Source organism: Sorex araneus, chromosome 1 (genome assembly GCF_027595985.1).
Source record: "Sorex araneus isolate mSorAra2 chromosome 1, mSorAra2.pri, whole genome shotgun sequence".
Taxonomy (NCBI): Eukaryota; Metazoa; Chordata; class Mammalia; order Eulipotyphla; family Soricidae; genus Sorex; species Sorex araneus.
The window spans coordinates 115975492-115995181 of record NC_073302.1 but is presented as its reverse complement, the minus strand read 5'-3'; the positions used below and the strand labels follow the sequence as shown (position 1 = coordinate 115995181).

At 35.8% G+C, this 19690-nt stretch overlaps 1 protein-coding gene across 1 annotated transcript in view; it reads left to right on the top strand.

The window, feature by feature from the left end:
- CDH9 (cadherin 9) overlaps nucleotides 1–19690 on the top strand; it is a 143484-nt gene that overhangs the window by 39110 nt on the left and 84684 nt on the right. Inside the window, exon 2 of the mRNA XM_004605566.2 lies at nucleotides 10334–10610. Coding sequence (XP_004605623.1) covers nucleotides 10383–10610 — 228 coding nt within the window. The 5' untranslated portion in view covers nucleotides 10334–10382. The remainder of the gene's footprint in view (nucleotides 1–10333; nucleotides 10611–19690) is intronic.

Below are 19690 nucleotides of genomic sequence, written 5' to 3'. Positions count from 1 at the left end.
CAGCGCTGTGCAAGGCAAACACCCTGCCCGCTGTGCTATAGCTCCAGCCAGATATTCCTTAAATATCTGCTATTTATCTAACTGAACTGGTAGATTTGAATTTCTAACCAAAAAAGTCACTGTCACTATCACTGTCATCCCATTGCTCATTGATTTATTCGAGGGGGCACCAGTAACGTCTCTCATTGTGAGAGTTGTTGTTACTGTTTGTGCATATTGAGTACATCACGGGTAGCTTGCCAGGCTCTGCCGTGGGGTCGCGATACTCTCGGTAGCTCGCCAGTAAGTAGTGTGACGGAAATCAAACTAAAGAATAAATAACATACATATATAAGCATTGTTAAGTGACAAAAGTGATAAAAATAGTTTTATCTCCCTAACGTCTTTGAGTAAATCAGCAGAACTTCAGTTTCTTAAAGAAGAATAAGTAGATGCATGCATCTGGAATGTTTTTGTTGATTATAAATCATGTTATGTTATGTTATAAAATTAATCATATAGCCTTGTGTTATTTATGAAGTTTATCTAAGAAACTGCTTGAAAAAAATTGGAAAAAGAAAAGAAAAATGTAAAATAATTAAAATAATTTACTTGGGTTACTCCTCACTTGATTACAATAATGCACATTTTTCTTGTTTCACAAATATTCAGTAGACTTTTTTTTTCAAATGCAATTGAAATATAACCAAGGGAAAAATAAGAAAACAATTTTTTGTTTTTAAAGTTAACAACACACAAGTGAATTCCTTGATTGCACAAAATTAAACCTAATTAAATATATTGTACCTATAATGCATGTAATGGTATTTATTATCAAAATATGTTATTCTGATGCAGAACATTTAAGACTTAAAGAGATAATTGAGCTTTAAAAATGAATCACTCTTTGCTATTGAATAAAAGATACAAAGAAATTTTAGCATACCCTGTGGAACATGAGTTTGCTACCTTCAAAACAAATGTAGCAAGAACCTTTTAGAATGTGCACATTTACTTGGAGTTATGGTAAATACTGGGATTTGACTAAAATTGGGATGCACTCTATCCTATATAAAAAGAATAATGTCAAGAGGTATGAAAAAATAAGGGAGGTGGGAGGGGGCGGCAGATATACTGGGGGGGTTGGGGATGGAAGATGGGCACTGGTGAAGGGAGGGGTGTTTGAATATTGTATAACTGACATAATCCTGAGAACTTTGTAACCCTCCACTTGGTGATTCAATAAAAAAAAAAAAAGAGGTATGAAAAAATAAAAAAACACTAAATAAAAATTAAAGGAGACATCTCTAAATTATGCTCTTCACATTTTCAAGTTTATATTTAACCCCAAATTATGCAAATTTTAATATAATTAATTGAACTTTACTGCATATTAAATTTAATTTCTTATGAAAAGATCCACCAGCATTATTTTATTTTATTTAGTTTTTGTTTTATTTATTTATTTTCTAGTTAATTTCTTTTTCAAAGACTTAAAAAACTTTTGTGATTATGTTTCAGTCATACAATGTTCGAGTACCCATCTCTCCACCAGTGCCCATTCTCTACCACCAATGTTCCCAGTATCCTTCCCGCCACCCCACCTCTTCCCTGTCTCTGTAACAAGCACTTTCCCTCTTTCTCTCTTGGGTGTTATGATTTGCAATGCAGGTACTAAGAAGCCACCATGTTTGGTCCATAGCCTACTTTCAGCATGTATCTTCCATCCCGAATAAGCCGTCCAACCATCATTTACTTAGTGCTCCCTTTTCTATCACAGCTGCTTTTTCCCCCAGCACATGAGTCTGGCTTCTAAGCCTTTATGTCTACTGGCCTTTATGGCCTTTATGTCTGCTATCCTTAGGTGTTTGTCTCCTATTATGTTACTTTATATTCCACAAATAAGTGAAGTCATTCTATGTCTGTCCCCCTCTTTCTGACTCATTTCACTTAGTATGATACTCTTGATTTCCATCCACTTATATGCAAACTTTACTATTTCATCTTTTCTAACAGCTGTATAGTATTCTATTGTGTAGATATACCAAGTTTCTTTAACCAGTCATCTGTTCTCCGGTGTAGGATAACATAGACTCAGGTAGTTTAGGTTTATTGGGTTACTCCCATCACAGTGCTCCCATTCCTCTGTGTTTATTTGTAGCTTCTTTCTTAGTGTTCTGTTGACTTATAAGTACTGTTTTTCTCTTCACCTTGAGTCCTTTGCATAGTTTATCCAGAGCCATGTCCTTTTGTATGGGCACATGAAGACTGTAGCAAATGTTATGCTTTTGTAACCTGGAAGTCATTTGACTCTACATGATATTTTCCTCCTGGGCATCTGTTCTCTCGACCTAAGCCTCAGCTGCCCTTACTTCCTACCACCCCCAAAAGCAGGGTCCTGACGAGGGATGAGACGGGCCCAGGGCAAGCGGTGAGTTGTGTGCTACCCTGGCATTGAGATGGACCTGGCCAAAGTGCCTAATGCTTAACTATAAGTTAAGAGCTTGGTCATGGACAAATGCTGTCATGACCCAAAAAGTAGTAATTAAACTCGGACCCTGCTAGGGTTAGGAATGATTAATCTGGCCTGGGTACTGCAGTCTGAGTCTGTGGCAAGATGTTGTCAGGAAAGCTGCTTTGCAAGCCTCAATGTATCTCTTGCTATGTCCATACAAAAATAACTAAAATTAAGATGTTAATGAGTGTTTGGACTAAGGAGAGGAGAAAAACCCCTAAAGAGGTATTATGCCTGATGGCTATCAGGAAGGGCTTTGGAATGCCCTGCCCTTAGGAAGGGCTCTCTTATGTTGATTTTGCCAGCTGACTGTGTAGCCTAGAGGGCAAGGTGGGAGAGACAAGTAGTGGGAGAGACTAGTGAAGGAGAGAATCCAGGCTGTGGTAGATCCAGAGAGAGGACGGGGCTAGGAGTGCGGGAGATGAGAAAGGTGGAAGATTGAATAAACAGTAACTAATCAGTAACCAGCTTGATCCTCGTTCTTCCTTCCCCTGTCCTTGGCCAACGGCCATCCAGATCCAGCCCATACACAGTGGTTCGAGAGCACCGAACAGGAGCGGTGAGACAGAGCCGCGCGTAGATCTCGATAGTGCACACGCCCTTAAGCAAGCATACTTTTTTACACTTGGGCACTCAGGTTTTTTCAAAATTCTGGCAATTGTAAATAGTGCTGTAATAAACATACAAGTGCAGACGTATCTACTGTACCTTTTTACATGTCCAGGATATATTCCCAGAAGTAGTACTGCCGGATCAAATGGAAGCTTAATTTCTAGTTTTGTGGGAAACGTCCATATTGCTTTCCAAAAAGGCTGGACCAGTCAGCATTCCCACAAGTGGTGAAGGAGAGTCCCTTTCTCCCACATCCATGCCAACATTGGTTACCTTTGTTCTTTTTGATGTGTGTCAGTCTCTGTGGAATGAGATATCTCATTGTTGTTTTGATTTGCATCTCCCTGATGATCAGTGATCTTTTAGAGTTCAACCAGTGCCTTATATATTCTTGATATTAACCCCTTATCAGAAGGGTATAAGGGTGAATATCATTTCCCATTTTGCAGACTGTCTTTGTATTTTGGTTGCTCTTTCTTTTGAGAGACAGAAGCTTCTTAGTTTAAGATATTCCCATTTGTTTATTTATTGTTTCTACTTGCTTGGTCAGTGGCATTTCATCTTTGAAGATACCTTTAGCTTCAATGTCATGGAGGATTTTGCTGACCTTTTCTTCAGTGTACCTTATGGATTCTGGTCTGATGTTGAAGTCTTTAATCCATTTGGTATGGTTCTTGTGTATGGATTAGGTAGAGGTCTGAGCCCCCTCTTTTTTTTTTTTTTTTTTTGCATGTAGCTGTCCAGTTTTGCCAGTACCATTTGTTAAAGAGGCTTTCCATGCTCCACTTTATATATTCCTGCTCCCTTATCAAAGACTTGATGATCATATATTTGAGGTGTGTGTAAGAATGTTCACCCTATTCCATTGGTCTGTGGGTCTGTTTCTAGCCCAATACCATGCTGTTTTAGTTACTACTGCTTTGTAGTACAGTTTAAGGTTGAGGATGGTGATTCCTCCCATCATTTTTTTTCCCCAAAGAATTGCTTTAGCGGGGCTGGAGTGATAGTACAGCAGGGAGGGCTTTTGCTTTGCACATGGCTAATCCACGTTCGATACCCCGCATCCCATATAGTCCCCTGAGCACTGCCAGGAGTAATTCCTGAGTGCATGAGCCAGGAGTAACCCCTGTGCATCACTGGGTTGAACCAAGAACAAAAACAAATTGCTTTAACTGTTTGTGAGGGCTTATTGTTCCATATAAATGTCAAGATTGTTTGATTAATTTCTTTGAAGAATGTCATGGGTATTCTTATAGGGATGGCATTGAATCTGTATAATGCTTTGTGGAGCATTGCCATTTTGACACTGATAATTCTCCAAATCCATGAGCAGGAGATTTGTTTCCATTTCCTTGTGTCCTCTTGTTTCTTGAAGTAGCATCCTTCACCCCCTTAGATGAGCTAATTCCAAGCTACTTGCTTTTCTGAGACATGGTTGTGAACAGGGTTATTATTATTTTTTTAATATCACTTTCTGCTCTCTCATTATTTGCCTGTTGGAAAGCCTTGGTCTTTTGAGTGTTGATTTCATAGTCTGACTTTACTATATACAAGTTTATGATTTCTAGGAGCTTCTTGGTAGAGGCTTTAGGGTTCTCTAAGTATAGAATCATGTCATCTGCAAATAGTGAGAGTTGATTTTTTCCTTTCCTATCTGGATGCCCTTAATATCATTTTCTTGCCTAAGTGCTATGGCAAGAACTTCCAGAACTATATTGAATAGAAGTGGTGAGAGTGGGCATCCTTGAATTATCCCTGATCTTAGAGGAAAAGCTTTTAGTTTTCCCCCATTGAGTACAATGCTTGCACTGGAATTATTTAAAGGCATATTTCTTCCTGATCCAAGTCTTCATAACTCTATTAGCTTGTTTATGTTTATTAATATAACCCTATTAGCTTGTTTGTGCAACAAAAGGTTTTAGCAAATTTGTGTGTGTGTATGTGTTTAGGCTGAAATTAGAGTGTCTACTTTAGGTAGTATTCAAATAATGAATTAACTTTGTAAAATATATGATTTATATGTACATAAATAAAAGTCATATAGATCAATGACTTTTACGTCATATACAGCAACTTACAAAATATCACACACATGCAATTTGTATAATTGATGAGGCATCCAATAAGCATTTAATCCATTAAGAGGAAGAGATAAGTGTATATATAAGGAAATGATTGTAAATTTATTTACAGATGCAATCAAATCAAATTGTATATATATATATATATATATATATATATATATTTGTTTTTTGGGGTCACACCCGGCAATGCACAAGGGTCACTCCTGGCTCGGCACTCAGGAATTACCCCTGGTGTTGCTCAGGCTACCATAATGGATGTTGGGAATCAAACCCGGGTCGACTGCGTGCAAGGCAAATGCCCTACCAGCTGTGCTATTGCTTCAGCCCCAGAAAATGATAGAGATTTTAAATGAGTAAACTGTTTTTGGTACAGTTACTCCTATCTCATCTCCATAAAACAGGATCTAGAGGTCAAAACATGAGAGATGATTTTGATTGAGCTAGGTGATATAATTGTTCCAGCTCAGGTAAAAATAAGAGTTTTAAATTGGGCAAAACTTAGGGCATTTGGAGTAGGTTTTGCAAAAGTATTACTTAATCCAATTACCATTAAGTATTTGCATAAGTCAAATAGAATTTAAATAAACATTAGATATTATCCACTTGTCCCACAGTTACTGAACATACTGTGAAATCATCAATTACTTTAACAAGAAAATAGTCAGTTTAGCTCACCTTCTATTGTGCCTATACTTATACCTTCAAAGCAACATTACTGTGGGAAAAATTAAAGTTGAATGCTTAGAAAAGATTTAATATAGTGGCTAGAACACAGAAAATAAATTCAAGTAAATGTTCATTTCCAACTTCCAGGTATAAAGTAGACTATTTCTAGAGCAGTAAGGTTCAAGTAAAAAGGAGTATCTACATTCTCAGTTATTCTGTGTCTCTGTAAATGCATTTTAGTAGTCATATAACTGATGCCTCAGTCTCATTACAATAACCTGAAATATAAAGGAAGCTAAAAGACATTGATAAAAGACGTAGTTAAGTTGATTTTCAGGACAGTTCATTGCATTGCTTCTGATCAGAAGTGGTATATATAAAGTGGCATTATGAAAGTGATCTTTTTCATTTAAATCAAGAATAAAGAATAAGGAGCGATAGCACAGCAGGTAGGGTGTTTGCCTTGAACGCGGCAAACCCGGGTTCGAATCCCAGCATCCCATATGGTCCCCTGAGCACTGCCAGGAGTGATTCCTAAGTGCAGAGCCAGGAGTACCCCTGTGCATCACCGGGTGTGACCCAAAAAGCAAAAATTTAAAAAATTAAAAATTAAAAAAATTAAAAATATTCTGTTTTCTAACCATTTTTTTCCTGATATAAGTAGCATTAAATGGTCTAATCAACCACCCAGTTTAACACCATTTTACTAATTTCAAATTTCATTTCTTGGAGTTTTCCTTCTCCATATCCAATATATGAAAAAATTTCTACCTACTCCTGATTCCTTTGATTCTATGACTTTTATCCAGTTCTTAGTTCAGGTTCCCAAGAAGTGAACCTGAAGAGATGATTGGTGTTTCAGTGATTAAAAAATAGCTTCCAGGTCAGGGAGAGAGCATGGGAAGGGAGGCGTGAAGAAGAATCTAACCGGAGGAATTCAGTCAAATTTCTATTTCCATGACCTATTCTGAATGGGAGCTTTTGGGTGTAAAATATGTGTGATTTTTCTCATTGCTGCACCGGTTAGACAGAAATTTCATGGAAGATATTTGAAAGCTTGAAGACATCTTACACTCTCTGTTTGATGGCAAAGTGGCTGCAGGAACCAAGGAAAAGCCCCAGAAGGTGTTGCAGGTGTAGTTAGTATGTGTGTATGTGTGTGTGTGTGTGTGTGTGTGTGTGTGTGTGTGTTTATGTAGTTGGGAGACAGGGAGACAGGGAGACCATTGTAAAGAATAAAAGCAGCCAGGGTAAATTACCATAGACTCCTTTCAAACTACTTGCATGCAATCGCTATTTTCTTTCTGAACTTTAACTAGAGACTGATTTATTTCTCCATGAGTCACATTCCTTTTATTATGTTTTCTTTCCACTCAGCATCCACTTTTCTTTTTTTTCATCATTGCTCTTTTCTGAACATTCCGTGTTAAAGCCTTCCAACTGCTTCCCGGTGAACGGAAAAATAAATAAATATTTCTTCCTGTGACTTGTATAGGCCGAGGAACTTATAACTTCTAGCCCTTGTTTTGTTTCCATATAATTCAACTGAACTTGTGTATTTAAAGACCGACATTCCACCCAAAGAAAAGCAAGCAAAAAAATGAACAGCATTGTCCAATTTTTGTTCTAAAAGTAATTAACTGCAAAAATGGCCAAAGGAATCTCCCAGTTTGGGGAAATAAGAAAGGGAGGTGGGTACCCATGTGGTCAACTAAAGAATTCTCTGATTTCTCATTTTCTACAGAGTTATCACTGATCAACAAAATGTGGTTGTATTCTGACTTAGTGTCCACTAAGTACATGGTGCTTTCACATTAGACTGTTTCTAAACCCTAACACTGCAATTTTCTGAATTCTACTCCAGAGTTTTATTATAGTATGTATTAGTGTTTGAAATCTCATAGTTATTGATATTTGATTGATATGATCAGATCCCACAGAGTTATTGACAACCACATTAAATTCTAAAATATTTCATTTGCTGAAATATCAGTCAAAAATTTAAGTGTTTTTTATTCCCATCATTCAGAAATATGTGTATCTGTGGCTGTATTTATTTGCTTTGTATTGCATAAGAACATACTAGATATGAACATCAGGGCACATAGGTGCTTGATTGAGTCAATAACCGAACTACATAGCAACATCTAGAATTACATCTGCCACCACCCTTTTCTGCTATGTGTAGCATATTCGTACATAATATGCATACTACTATAGTGCAAATAGGAGGAAGTAAAAAACAGTATATGTTGAGATTTTGTGTGTTAGAACTATACTAATTTCTTTATATGCATTATCTTCAATAAAATACCTTCTATGATTCAGTTTTTTCATAGGTAAATGCTGTTGTAATTGGTTTAAGTCAGGTTATTCAATTGATACCTTTTTTAAATGTAAAACTTTAGCTATTTTTTTGCCTAATTCCCTGTAATACAAAAATAATTACTTTGAATTGATAAAATTTCAAATAAATTATAACAGTATCTTGAGAATTATTAACCTTTGTTAGATAAGGTGATACTTAGTTATATTTGCAAATATACAAACTCTTACAGATAATAATAAATAAATCAAATTGAAGGCTTATATTTTTTCTTTATGCCTTAATAATTGCAGCTAAGTTTCCAGATAATAGTATAGCCTGTACTTGCATGCAGCTAGCTTGGGTTCGATCCCTAGCATCCCCTATGGTCCTCCAGCTGCCAGGAGTAATTCCTGAGTACAGAGCCAGCAGTAACCCTTGAACATCTCTTGGTGTGACCCAAAGAGCAAATAAAATAAAAAAGAAAAAAAAAGAAAAAAGAAAATTAATTGCAAGTAAATTTAAAGATATAGGGTCTAGCATTGGGCATTAGACTGAAGCCAGGTAATTAAGCCTATTCCCAATATTTTTTCTTATGCTTACTTTCTGATATAGGACACTCTTTAAAATACACAGGGGATCTTACTAGTTCTATGCTCAGGAGTGGAGCTTGGTGATTTGGGATACAGAGATCTAGTGTCCAGTAAATTTAGGAAAAATATCTAGTGCCAGGTCAAACCAGGGTCAGGTATAAGTAAGACAAATCCCTTGCCTCCTGCACTAACACTCTGACACAACTCCCAAGCTTTTCCATCTCAAAATAAATGTATTCATATATATATATTGCTTTTCAATAACAAGATGCTAAATTGTACTGCATATATTAAGAAAGTTAATATTTTAATAATTATTAACTTTCAGAGAATTAATTGAGGCTTTTTTTCAGTCAGAGGCCTGTGTTCTGTGTTCTTTCTTAAACACACATTCCTCTCCTTCCCTTCCTCACATCATGCTACCTAATTCTTTCAATAAAAACTATATTTTGCCCCACTTAAAAAATAATGTTAGTACAAATTAATATAGAAGAAACTGAAAAGGGAAGTGGGAAATGGAAGGACAGAGGTTAGGAGCAGGGTAGGGTAGGGAGAGTAATAAACTTAAATATTCAAACTTATGATACTATGACCAATTGCTTCTTACCTCTGTAAATATTTCCTTTGCAGATCTAATCTAATCAGTGGATTTTTTACCTGTGGTAATTTGAGATAAGTTTCTATCTTTAGCAAATAATTTCCCAGAATCAGCAGAGTCACCATTATCCCCTTATATCTCCTGGCTTTAATGGTAGACACATTAAGCTCATAGCCTAATAAGTACGATTAATTCTGAAAAACAAAATTGCCTGTCTTTTTACTTTAAAATAATCAACTGAGTATCTTAGCAGAGACTGGGTTTGTTTTAACAAAATTTAGGATCAAATTATCCCATAGGTAAAACCTCATTACGAATTTTATAATACCAATTTCATTTGACTCTTATTATAATAGAAAATTCTGTTGCTTTTCATTATCGGTGAAAATGCTTATGTTTACCATGTATTATTAGCATATGTTATTTTCTTGTTAAAACATAAAGTTTGGGACTGAAGTGATAGAAGAATGGGTAGGGTAGTAAAATCGCATTTGGCCAGTTTTAGCTTAACTGAGTCCACTCCCCAGAGCCCAGAAGGAGTGATTCCTGATTGCAGAGCTGAAAGTATAGGTGTAAGACCCAAACTCACCTTCTCCAACATTTTTTCCAAGTGTTTTAAGGATAGTTGGGAAGAAAATGACTAATAGTTGCCAAGTTCCGCATATTATCATAAAACAATACAAAGCCTATTAGGTACCACTGAATATGCCTTAAGGCAACATCAAAACATGACAATAGAACAAGAGGAGGAAAATAAATAGGTTGTAAATCATGGTCATTTATGGACAGAAGATACTGTTTCTTAAACCACATAGCTGCATATACATGTATATATATGAGTCTACTTTTGTCAGTCTTAGAAATTTAACAAAAAAGTACATATTACATATATGTGAATGTTCAATAGCAGTAGTAATCTTTTACAGTAATGTGACCTTGAAACTCAACCTAATAAATCATTTTTCTTCCCCTACTCCTCAGGAGAAACAGACGATTCATTGAATTTGATATCTTGCTGAAGCCGTAGATAATGAGGACTTATCATTGCCTACCATTATTCGTCTGGACCTATGTGTTCCATACATTTGATGCTATTCCATTACAAGAAAAAGCTAACAATTATTTATCAAGCAAAAGGATAGTGGGTCTGACAAAAGATGATGGTAAAATGCTGCATCGTACCAAGCGTGGCTGGATGTGGAACCAGTTCTTCTTGTTGGAAGAGTATACAGGTACAGACACACAATACGTAGGCAAGGTAAGCAGTTTTTTGTAATACGTTTAGAAGTGGAACGTGATACCATTTAATTCTTGCAGTTACGTCCCATGTCACTAATGAGTAATCACAAACATTTTGCTAAGTCTCAGAGGAAAAAGCAATGACACTCAATAGGATAGGGTGAAGAGCGTGATTTATTTGGGTAGCTAAATTTAGGTCCCTATCAATAGTAAGACCTAAAATAAGTCACATTTGATTCATTATGAATCCCATAAATCATATTTAATTTCATGTGTGTGCATCTAAAATGATAACTTTCAAATTTAGAGTTATGAGAAAATAATATCTTGCTGCATTAAATAAAGCAAAACAAATGTAACTGATATATCAAAAATGCTAAACTATACTGAGCTGTGTTGATGAAGTTTATCATAATTAAAGAACAGTCTGCTCTTTATGGAATGTAAATGAATACAAATACTTCTAAGTGTTTTTGTTTCGTATAATCAGTCATCATAACTACTTCTTGCTTTCATTTTTCAATAAAGGGTTCAAGATTGAAGGAAGAAGCAAAAGTTTGAGGGGATCTACTAGTTTTAGAAATATTTAATGATATTTTAGTGTAGTTCTATCAACATTTGTTCATTAGCAATGTTTAAAAATTAGGAGAAAATATTTCTTTCTTCTACCTAATTTTGAAGGACCATAATTATTGTTTTCTGTGTTTCAAAATAGGAAACAAGGTTTCCAACATCCAGAATTATCTAGCCTTGCCTTTATGACTATCATTTATACCATGATACATATATTGATTAATTCCTTTGTTCATTTTAAGGTATCTCCACGGGCATAGCTGATGTCTAATATTGGGGAACTTTGAGATATTTTCAAATTTTGAGAATCAAACAAAATAATTAAGTCTTCTGTAGCTGAGCATAGGTCATTTCACAATTTTTCTTGGTTCTTGGCATGATTCTAGAAAGGAGTATAATAAATGACTATTATTTGACTAGGCTGGAGCTATAGTGTAGCGGGTAGAACATTCACCTTGCACGAGGCCAACCCACGTTTGATTCCTCTGCTCCTCTCGGAGAGCCCTGCAAGCTACCGAGAGTATCTCACCTGTACGGCAGAGTCTGGCAAGCTCCTTGTGGCATATTCGATATGCCAAAAACAGTAACAATGAGTCTCACAATGAAGACGTTACTGGTGCCCTCTCAAGCAAATCGATGAGCAATGGGATGACAGTGACAATGATAGTGATTATTTGACTAAGAAAATTCGGTGAAACAAATTGACTGTTCTCAAAAAAAATTGCCTTAGATCACTATAGTCCTGCATTATTGTTGTGAATTTTTAATACTTATTTACTTATTTGGAGGATAGGCCTCCCAAAAAGTGCTCAGGGGACACAAAGCCACTACCTTAGCAGGTGGCTCAACACTTGAACCCCAGTCCAGTACCATTCAGGCCTTCCAGTGATGAGGACCAGGACCACAATGGAGATGCTTGGGGACCACCAAGGCTAGACCTAGCAAAGCACGGAAAGACATATGGTACCAGTATTAACCTGGGCTTTGGAATTCTGTCCTAACCAGTGAGCTCTCTTCATGGCCCTGTGCTTTGAACCAGGCACACATCTACCTGTTTGATATTGCCAAGTTCTTGGCTTGTTGAAATAAATTTTTCAACTTATTTTTGTGTGCTTATGACAGTTTACTTTTTCAAATTCTGCTTTCATCATTGGACACCTATTATCACCTTTACAATGGAAATATCTTTTCACTGGTTTAATAGATCAGACTTATTTTACCCCATCCAGTTCACAGGCTGATTCTATTTTCCTCTCATTTTTTCTCCTGTTAGTCACAGGGAATCTTCCTGCATCGATCATCTAACATCACATTCACATTGTGGTTAATCACATCAGGATATTTCAAGTTCAAGTGACAAATGTTGGTCTAAGTGTTTGAAATTGCCTTATGATTCATTTTTAAGCAAATGAATAAAGGATATATTCAGTTCATGGGACTGTACATAAAAAGTTTTATCCTTGGAGATTTAGATATATGGAATAATGTAAAAAGATTAAAAAGATATACAAAGTCAAGCTAATCTGAATTTCACTAGAAAAGCTGAAAAATCAAGTTCCATTAGAAATATTTATGTTTTGCTGTAAAAAATATGTTTCCTTCTAAACATTGAGTTCATATTTATAAATTGACTGCAATTACAACACTGACATTTAAAAATGTACGTTATAAAAATGTACGTTATGTTTTAGGTATTTTTCCCAAGTTCTACCTTTTTATTAGACTTGAAACTTGCCAAACACAGGCACTAAAAATATTCATACTTTTATTTAGTTTTCATAAAATATTTTATCAATTAACATTTTATCTTGGTAACATGTCTATTTAAACATTTTCTTTGTTGTTTCCTATTATGCTTGATAACCAAATCATGAGCTAATAATGGAATACTCTATATCATAATAATCAAAATGTCCATCAAATAAAGGAAAATAGAGCAAAACTTTATGTCCCTTGCATCGTATTATGCATCATAAATCAAAATAACCAAAATTACCAAAAAATCCTGAGCACATATTTAAAAATCTATTTTTTTCTATTTTGCAATGGTACCTTTTCTAAAATATGTTGTCTTCCACATAACTAAATTTTGATTAAAAGAGGCATCCAGTAAGTTTTCAACACTTAAATTTTTCAAATCCTATAAACTCTCCTTACCTGCTTTCCTGACTTTTATCATTAATGTTCATTAACATATGCAGGCACTATCCAAGCCCTAATGCATAAATTCTGACCATAAGGGTTCTTATGATAATGATTTTAGAAAATGATTTCTAATTTCCTAAACACCTCACAGATTGTCTTTTTCACTAACCCACTCTGCTTGTCTCAATAAACAGAAACATTCTAGTGTCTACTGCACTGGTGACACTCCCTGTGAATAAAACCTGGTGTCCAGTGCCACGACAGCGATTGAATCAGCAGTTTCCAATGGAAAGAGATTCTCAGTTTCCCCTAAGTTTTACAGAAGCTAGTTATTGCCAAAAATGTTAAGAACTATGGTCATTTATAAGTGATAAATTTCATAAGGTCAAAAGGGTATATGATTTTTCGCATATTAGATCTAGGGAATTTAAATTTATCAGACCTACAAATTAGGAAAATCAGCACAAAAACATATGAAACATGATCAGTGAATTTTAACAAAACCCTCTTGTCCCACAAGCTATCTTGCAGATTATAATGATGAGTTCTATTTGTTTCAGTCATTCAACATTACGTGGAATTTAAAAGTCAATCTTTATAAACCTCAGACTTTTTGTTAGGTAAAATTAAACTTTCACTAAAATGCCTTGCACTTTTAATTTCTGACATTCTCTAGAATTATGGAAAGCTGCAACTGTGGGCTGAAAAAGGTAGTAAAATCTTCATGATACAGAAAGAGCTAATACAAGGAGATTAGATTGAATCAGAATGATAGAAGAAAGACATGTGTACTTAAATGTGCAGAAGCACGCGTGCACACGCACACACATACACACAGACACACAGAAAGAGAGAGACAGAGACAGAGGCAGAGATAGAGAGACTAGTGTCAGTGCAATCCAGTGTAGTAGGCAGAGAATTCCAAGCTGAACTGCTTTTACTTGTTACAGAGGATATGAGACTCTGCTGATAACTTCTGTAAAAGTTGCTTATAGGAGGAGCACACATTTTTTTGCTCAATTTGCTCTCATTGTCTGAATGGGTTGTGGGAGTAACAAAACAAAGTTAGGTGACATTTTAAAGAATTACCTAAAACATTTTAATATCAGGGCTGTAAAGACAATAAGGCATCTAGAGTGCTTGCTTTGCATAAAACCAACTCAGATTGTCCTCTGGTAACACCTATGGTCACCTGAGCACCACTAAGAGTGATTACTGAGAAAAGAGCAAGGAGTAAGGCCTGAGCACTGCCTGGTGTGTTCCAAAAACACATGCAAAAAAAAATGCATTTTTGGAGGCTGGAGAGATAGCACAGCAGGTAGGGCGTTTGCATTGAATGTAGCTGACATGGGTTCGATTCCCAGCATCCCGTATGGTCCCCTGAGCACTGCCAGGGCTAATTCTTGAGTGCAGAGCCAGGAGTGACCCCTATGCATCGCCGGGTGTGACCCAAAAAGCAAAAAAAAAAATCATTTTTGTATGAATATTTGCAACATCGGATTTAAAAGTTAAAAATATTAAAATTATTAGCAAGTTCTTGGCAATAAGTGCAATCTTTTATTAATCATTTTTTACTGAAACTCTCAATATTTACTAATGCTTTTTTTGTAATAAAGGAAACAATTTGTTCATTTGGGGAGAAGAAGTGTGAGGCAGGGGTGGGAGGGTGTAGGCTTACCTAGAAGGGCTCGGGGCTTACTCCCGCCTCTGCAGTCAGGGTTCTGGCACTACCTTGGGAACCAGTGGGGGGCCAGGGACTAAATCCAGTTCAGCCGCATGCGCAACGTGTACATGTCTGTTATATCTGCTATTCTATATCTCCAGCCCCCAGGATACCTTTTGTTTTTAAAGTATAAAAAAGTCATAATTATTGCTGTGTGGCTTCATGTCATTTCAGTAGACATATGTGACTGAATTACTGAAGCAAAACAATAAAAGGCTTGTTTTATTGTTTTATCTAGTGGGGAATTACACTTAACAAAATACATAGCAATTGTTCCATCATTTCAATAAAAATTTTCATAAGCATATGATTTTTTGTATATTAGAGCTATATTCTGAAAGATTCCCTAATTATTAGTATTAATAATTAATAATGACTTTAATATCAAGAATTAAGCCGAACTTAAATATCTGATTTTTGTAGAGTTATTAAAACCCATTTATTGCACTAAGAGTACGAAAGTTTGAAGCATAATGTTTGCTATTTGGAATAACACTTTACTTCTCATGAGATAATCCTGATATAAAAGCTTAAATATTTCGGGGTTGGAGCGATAGCACAGTGGGTAGGGCGTTTGCCTTGCATGCGGCCGGCCTGGGCTCAATTTCCAGCATCCCATATGGTCCCCTGAGCACCGCCAGGAGTAATTCTTGAATGCAGAGCCAGGAGTAACCCCTGAGCATCGCGGGGTGTGAGCCAAACAAGAAAAAAAAACTTAAATATTTCATCTAAATTCAAATAAATGTCCTGAGCTATCATCAATGTTTCAGGACTGCTTACAGTCAATATTTGGATGACATATCTTTTGTATTGCTCTCAAATTTCCATAGTCTTAATTCCAAAAGTTCCCCTACTCATTAACTGAAATGTTCATGAGACCAATCATTGAATCCCAAAGTGGAATGAGCTTTTAACACTTATAAAGCACTTAGTTATGATTGATTATAGTTATTTCAGGTGTTATTTGTCATTTAAAGCAAAAAGAAACTCTATGGTATATATTAGATTGAGTAATGTGACCATGTAAAGACTGCTTGTCACTCTTAAGTGTGCTGATTTAGACACTAAATAGAGATGTTTTCTTAAAGTATATTTAGATAAACAATTTTCGCTTAACTTTTTAGTTGATGGCAGTTACCAATACAATGAGAGAGAAATAGTCAAATTATTTAAGGAATATTTTATAAATTTGATGTTAAATTATAGCATTTTTAAGAATCTAGAAAAAAACTCCTATAAGGATATAAGAATGTCATTTAGGGGGCCGGAACAATTAGTACAGTGAAGAGCGAATTTGCTTTACACACTACCGAACCAGGTTCTATCCACATATGGTCCCCCAAGCACCGCCAGGAGTAATTCCTGAGTACAGAGTGAGGAGTGACCCCTGAGCATTTCTGGGTGTGGCCCCCAAAAGAAAAAAAATAAAAGAATATTATTTACTTTGGTGCAGCCCATGTAAACCTGTTTCCGGGGGCCTGTGAGAGAGTAGAGAAGTGATAGTACCCTGTTCGATTCCCAGCACCAGTGTGGTCCCCTGAGCATTTGGATGTGGCCACAAAACAAAACATAACAGAAAATAAAATAGTAATGAAAACTGCTTCTGATAGATAGGATATGTTTGTAGGTTAGCTGTTAAGCTCCTGTGGTAGACTAACACACGCGGATATGATCATATTCTCGTCTTTTCAGTGTGAAAGCTGTTAGAGCTAAGTTCTCAAAACAATCTACATGGACGTATTTCATACTGACTTCTTGAATCTAGTTATCTTAATGGTGATATTATTTGGCTCACGTCTTCTCCCGTGGCCAATCCTTCTGCATGGCTGCATCAACTCGCTGTATCATTTTTTCCCTAAATTTGATTTTATTAAAGTAACGAGAGTTCCAAAGCTATTTATAGTTTTGTTTGTGACATACAGTGTTCCGTCGCAGATCACCCTGCCAGTGTCAACTTTTCCCCCACTAAAAATTCCCCGTTTTCCTCTCTGACACCCCCTCCTGCCCAGCCTGCCATCTTAAAAGGCATTTTTTAAGCTTATGTCTCACGCTTTCGGTGTTGCTCACTTTGTGGTTTGCATATTTAGCTCCATCATTCATTAACATCATCGATGTACCCGAATCCTCTGGATTATTGCCCTTCCCGCCCCCCTCGTTCCTTCTCATCTATCTCTGCTCCCCTTCCTCTTCACTCTATTTCTTTCCGTCTCCCTATACTCTGGGGCCAAGGACGATCTCAGCATCCCTCCTTTAATCACTCCGTATGCCGATGTATTTTATTTTTTTTAAACAAGGTAGTTCATTGGAACTAACTTAGAAAGCTGTGAAGGGGGAGAAAGAGAGTAGTATGTATTCAAGAAAGAAATGGGCTTCTCCAGAGTGTAAGAGTGAGCAAGCAAAGACAGGTTGAGTCTAGCAAGTCAGGTAAGTATTCAAGGGAGAATATGGGCTTGAAGAGCAAGCTGTCTTTATTATATAATATAACGCACGCTGCTTATTGACTGGTAGGAATTCCTCATACAAGTGCCAGTGGAGTAATAATCTGCATTTACTTTAGTAGAATTCAAAGTGTATGACTGCTACATATTCAGTTTTTTTATGTATGCTACCTTTATACACTGGGAAAAACTAACATGAGGATTATAAGCTGAGAATCACTAATATAATTGTTGCTATTTTGGGTAAAGACTTTCATCAAAAGTGCCCCAAACTCCAAAAAAAACAGAAACCATATATTGAAAGGGTTTTCATATTTTTCTTTTTCACAGATCTTTATTAGAAAATCTTCATTATATCCAATAATAAGATTTAAGACCTTGCTTTAAATGAATATTTTCAGTTTTTAATTAAAATCATAATTTTAATACATTTGCAAAGGAGATTGAAGGAAGAAAACTCACTGAAGACTTCATTGTCACAAGCAGACCATGTTCTTTGTGTTAAATGGTGCCAACAAAAGTGACTATGGATAGACATTTGGATTTGACTGTTTTTTATAGACACCTGTGTTCCTGTAACTGTAGCTTCTGACTCTGTTCTTGTTTCACTGTTGAAATTTGATAACAATTTTAGTTAGTTAAAGGCAGTCATCATTTAGAGGAAAAAAGTGATACAGGAAACTCTGTCTTAATAACCAATATACTTCCAGTAATTATGTTGATCTAAATTCTGAAATAGGACATATTAAATTTCTTACTTGCTTAGAAAATTATTTGTGCTGTAAAGATAATAAACTTCCTATACATATCAATCAATTATTTCTTAATTAATTAATTTTCTATTATAGTTGTAATACCATGCTTCCAGTGCTGTTTGTGTTCATGCTTGTGTTGGACAGAATGACTCCCCTTCCATCATCATTACAAGGTCCGAGACACTCAACTGTTGTCCTGCTCTCTCTTCTTTTTTTTTGAATTAAAAAGTTTTTATTTGGGAAAGAATAGAGAGAAAAGGAACTCTATGAAATAAAATTAAAGAATGACATAACCCAGGTTGAGATCTGAATGACTCCAGAATTAAGTCAGAATACTGAAACAAAGTATAGTTGAAATAACAAGGTACTAGATTTCTCACTGATACAGGTTTTAATATACAGATATAGGAGAAAGCTTTGATCACAAATAAAGCGTGAATAAACTGTCCAAAACAAGTTTTTACTTAGATGTAAGTTAAATTAGCTTTCTCTGTGCATGAAAAATATCCTTTTCATCAAACAATGGATTAAAACTATTTAAAAATCTGTTTGTTTACATATTTTATAAAAAAAATCCTTGATACAAAGCAAATTAAGTATTTCCATTTCTTCTAAAACTCCTAATGAAATATATTGATTCTAACAACATGACAAAAGTTTAATTTACAAATAACCAAATTCAGGGAGTGTAATTTTTTTACACTATACCCATTCCACTTCAAAATGTATGTAAGCCAAGGAATGTTAATGTTTAAAAAGTATATATTTTAGGTTCTGTGATTTACAATTGTATTAATGATAGAGTTTGATGTCTGCATATAATTCATAAAAAACGTACTACCAGAGTGTTACTAGAGTGTTACCACCACTCCTCAGTTATCACCACTCCCCAGCCTAGCCCCTCCCCTCTACCACCCCCTCATGGTAAGGACTGCTTTGTAAACCAGTTCTCAGGACCTATTGCCTTTGGCCAGTTGTTGTTCCCTTATGTTCCTTTTATGTCCCACCAAATTAGAGATCATTCTATTCCTATCCTTCTTTTGACTTGTTTCATTCAGCATGACACTTTTTTTTTTCATATGTAAAAGGAATGTTAGGGATATAGTTATGAGGAATCAAAAGAAGGATCAGGGGGCTGGAGTGATAGCACAGTGGGTAGGGCGTTTGCCTTGCATGTGGCGGACCCGGGTTCGATTCCCAGTATCCCATATGGTCCCCTGAGCACTGCCATGGTTAATTTCAGAGTGCAGAGCCAGGAGTAACCCCTGTGCATGCCAGGTGTGACCCAAAAAGAAAAAAAAAAGGATCAAATATCCAAAAGGTGTCATGCTATATTTCCCACCATCATGTTATAAAAGTAGTTCTAAGTTAAACAGAATTCTAACATCTGTCTCTAAATCATAGACCAGGTGTACTGGAACATTATCTTTTTTTCTTCTTCACTTTATTAGAAAAATATTTTCAA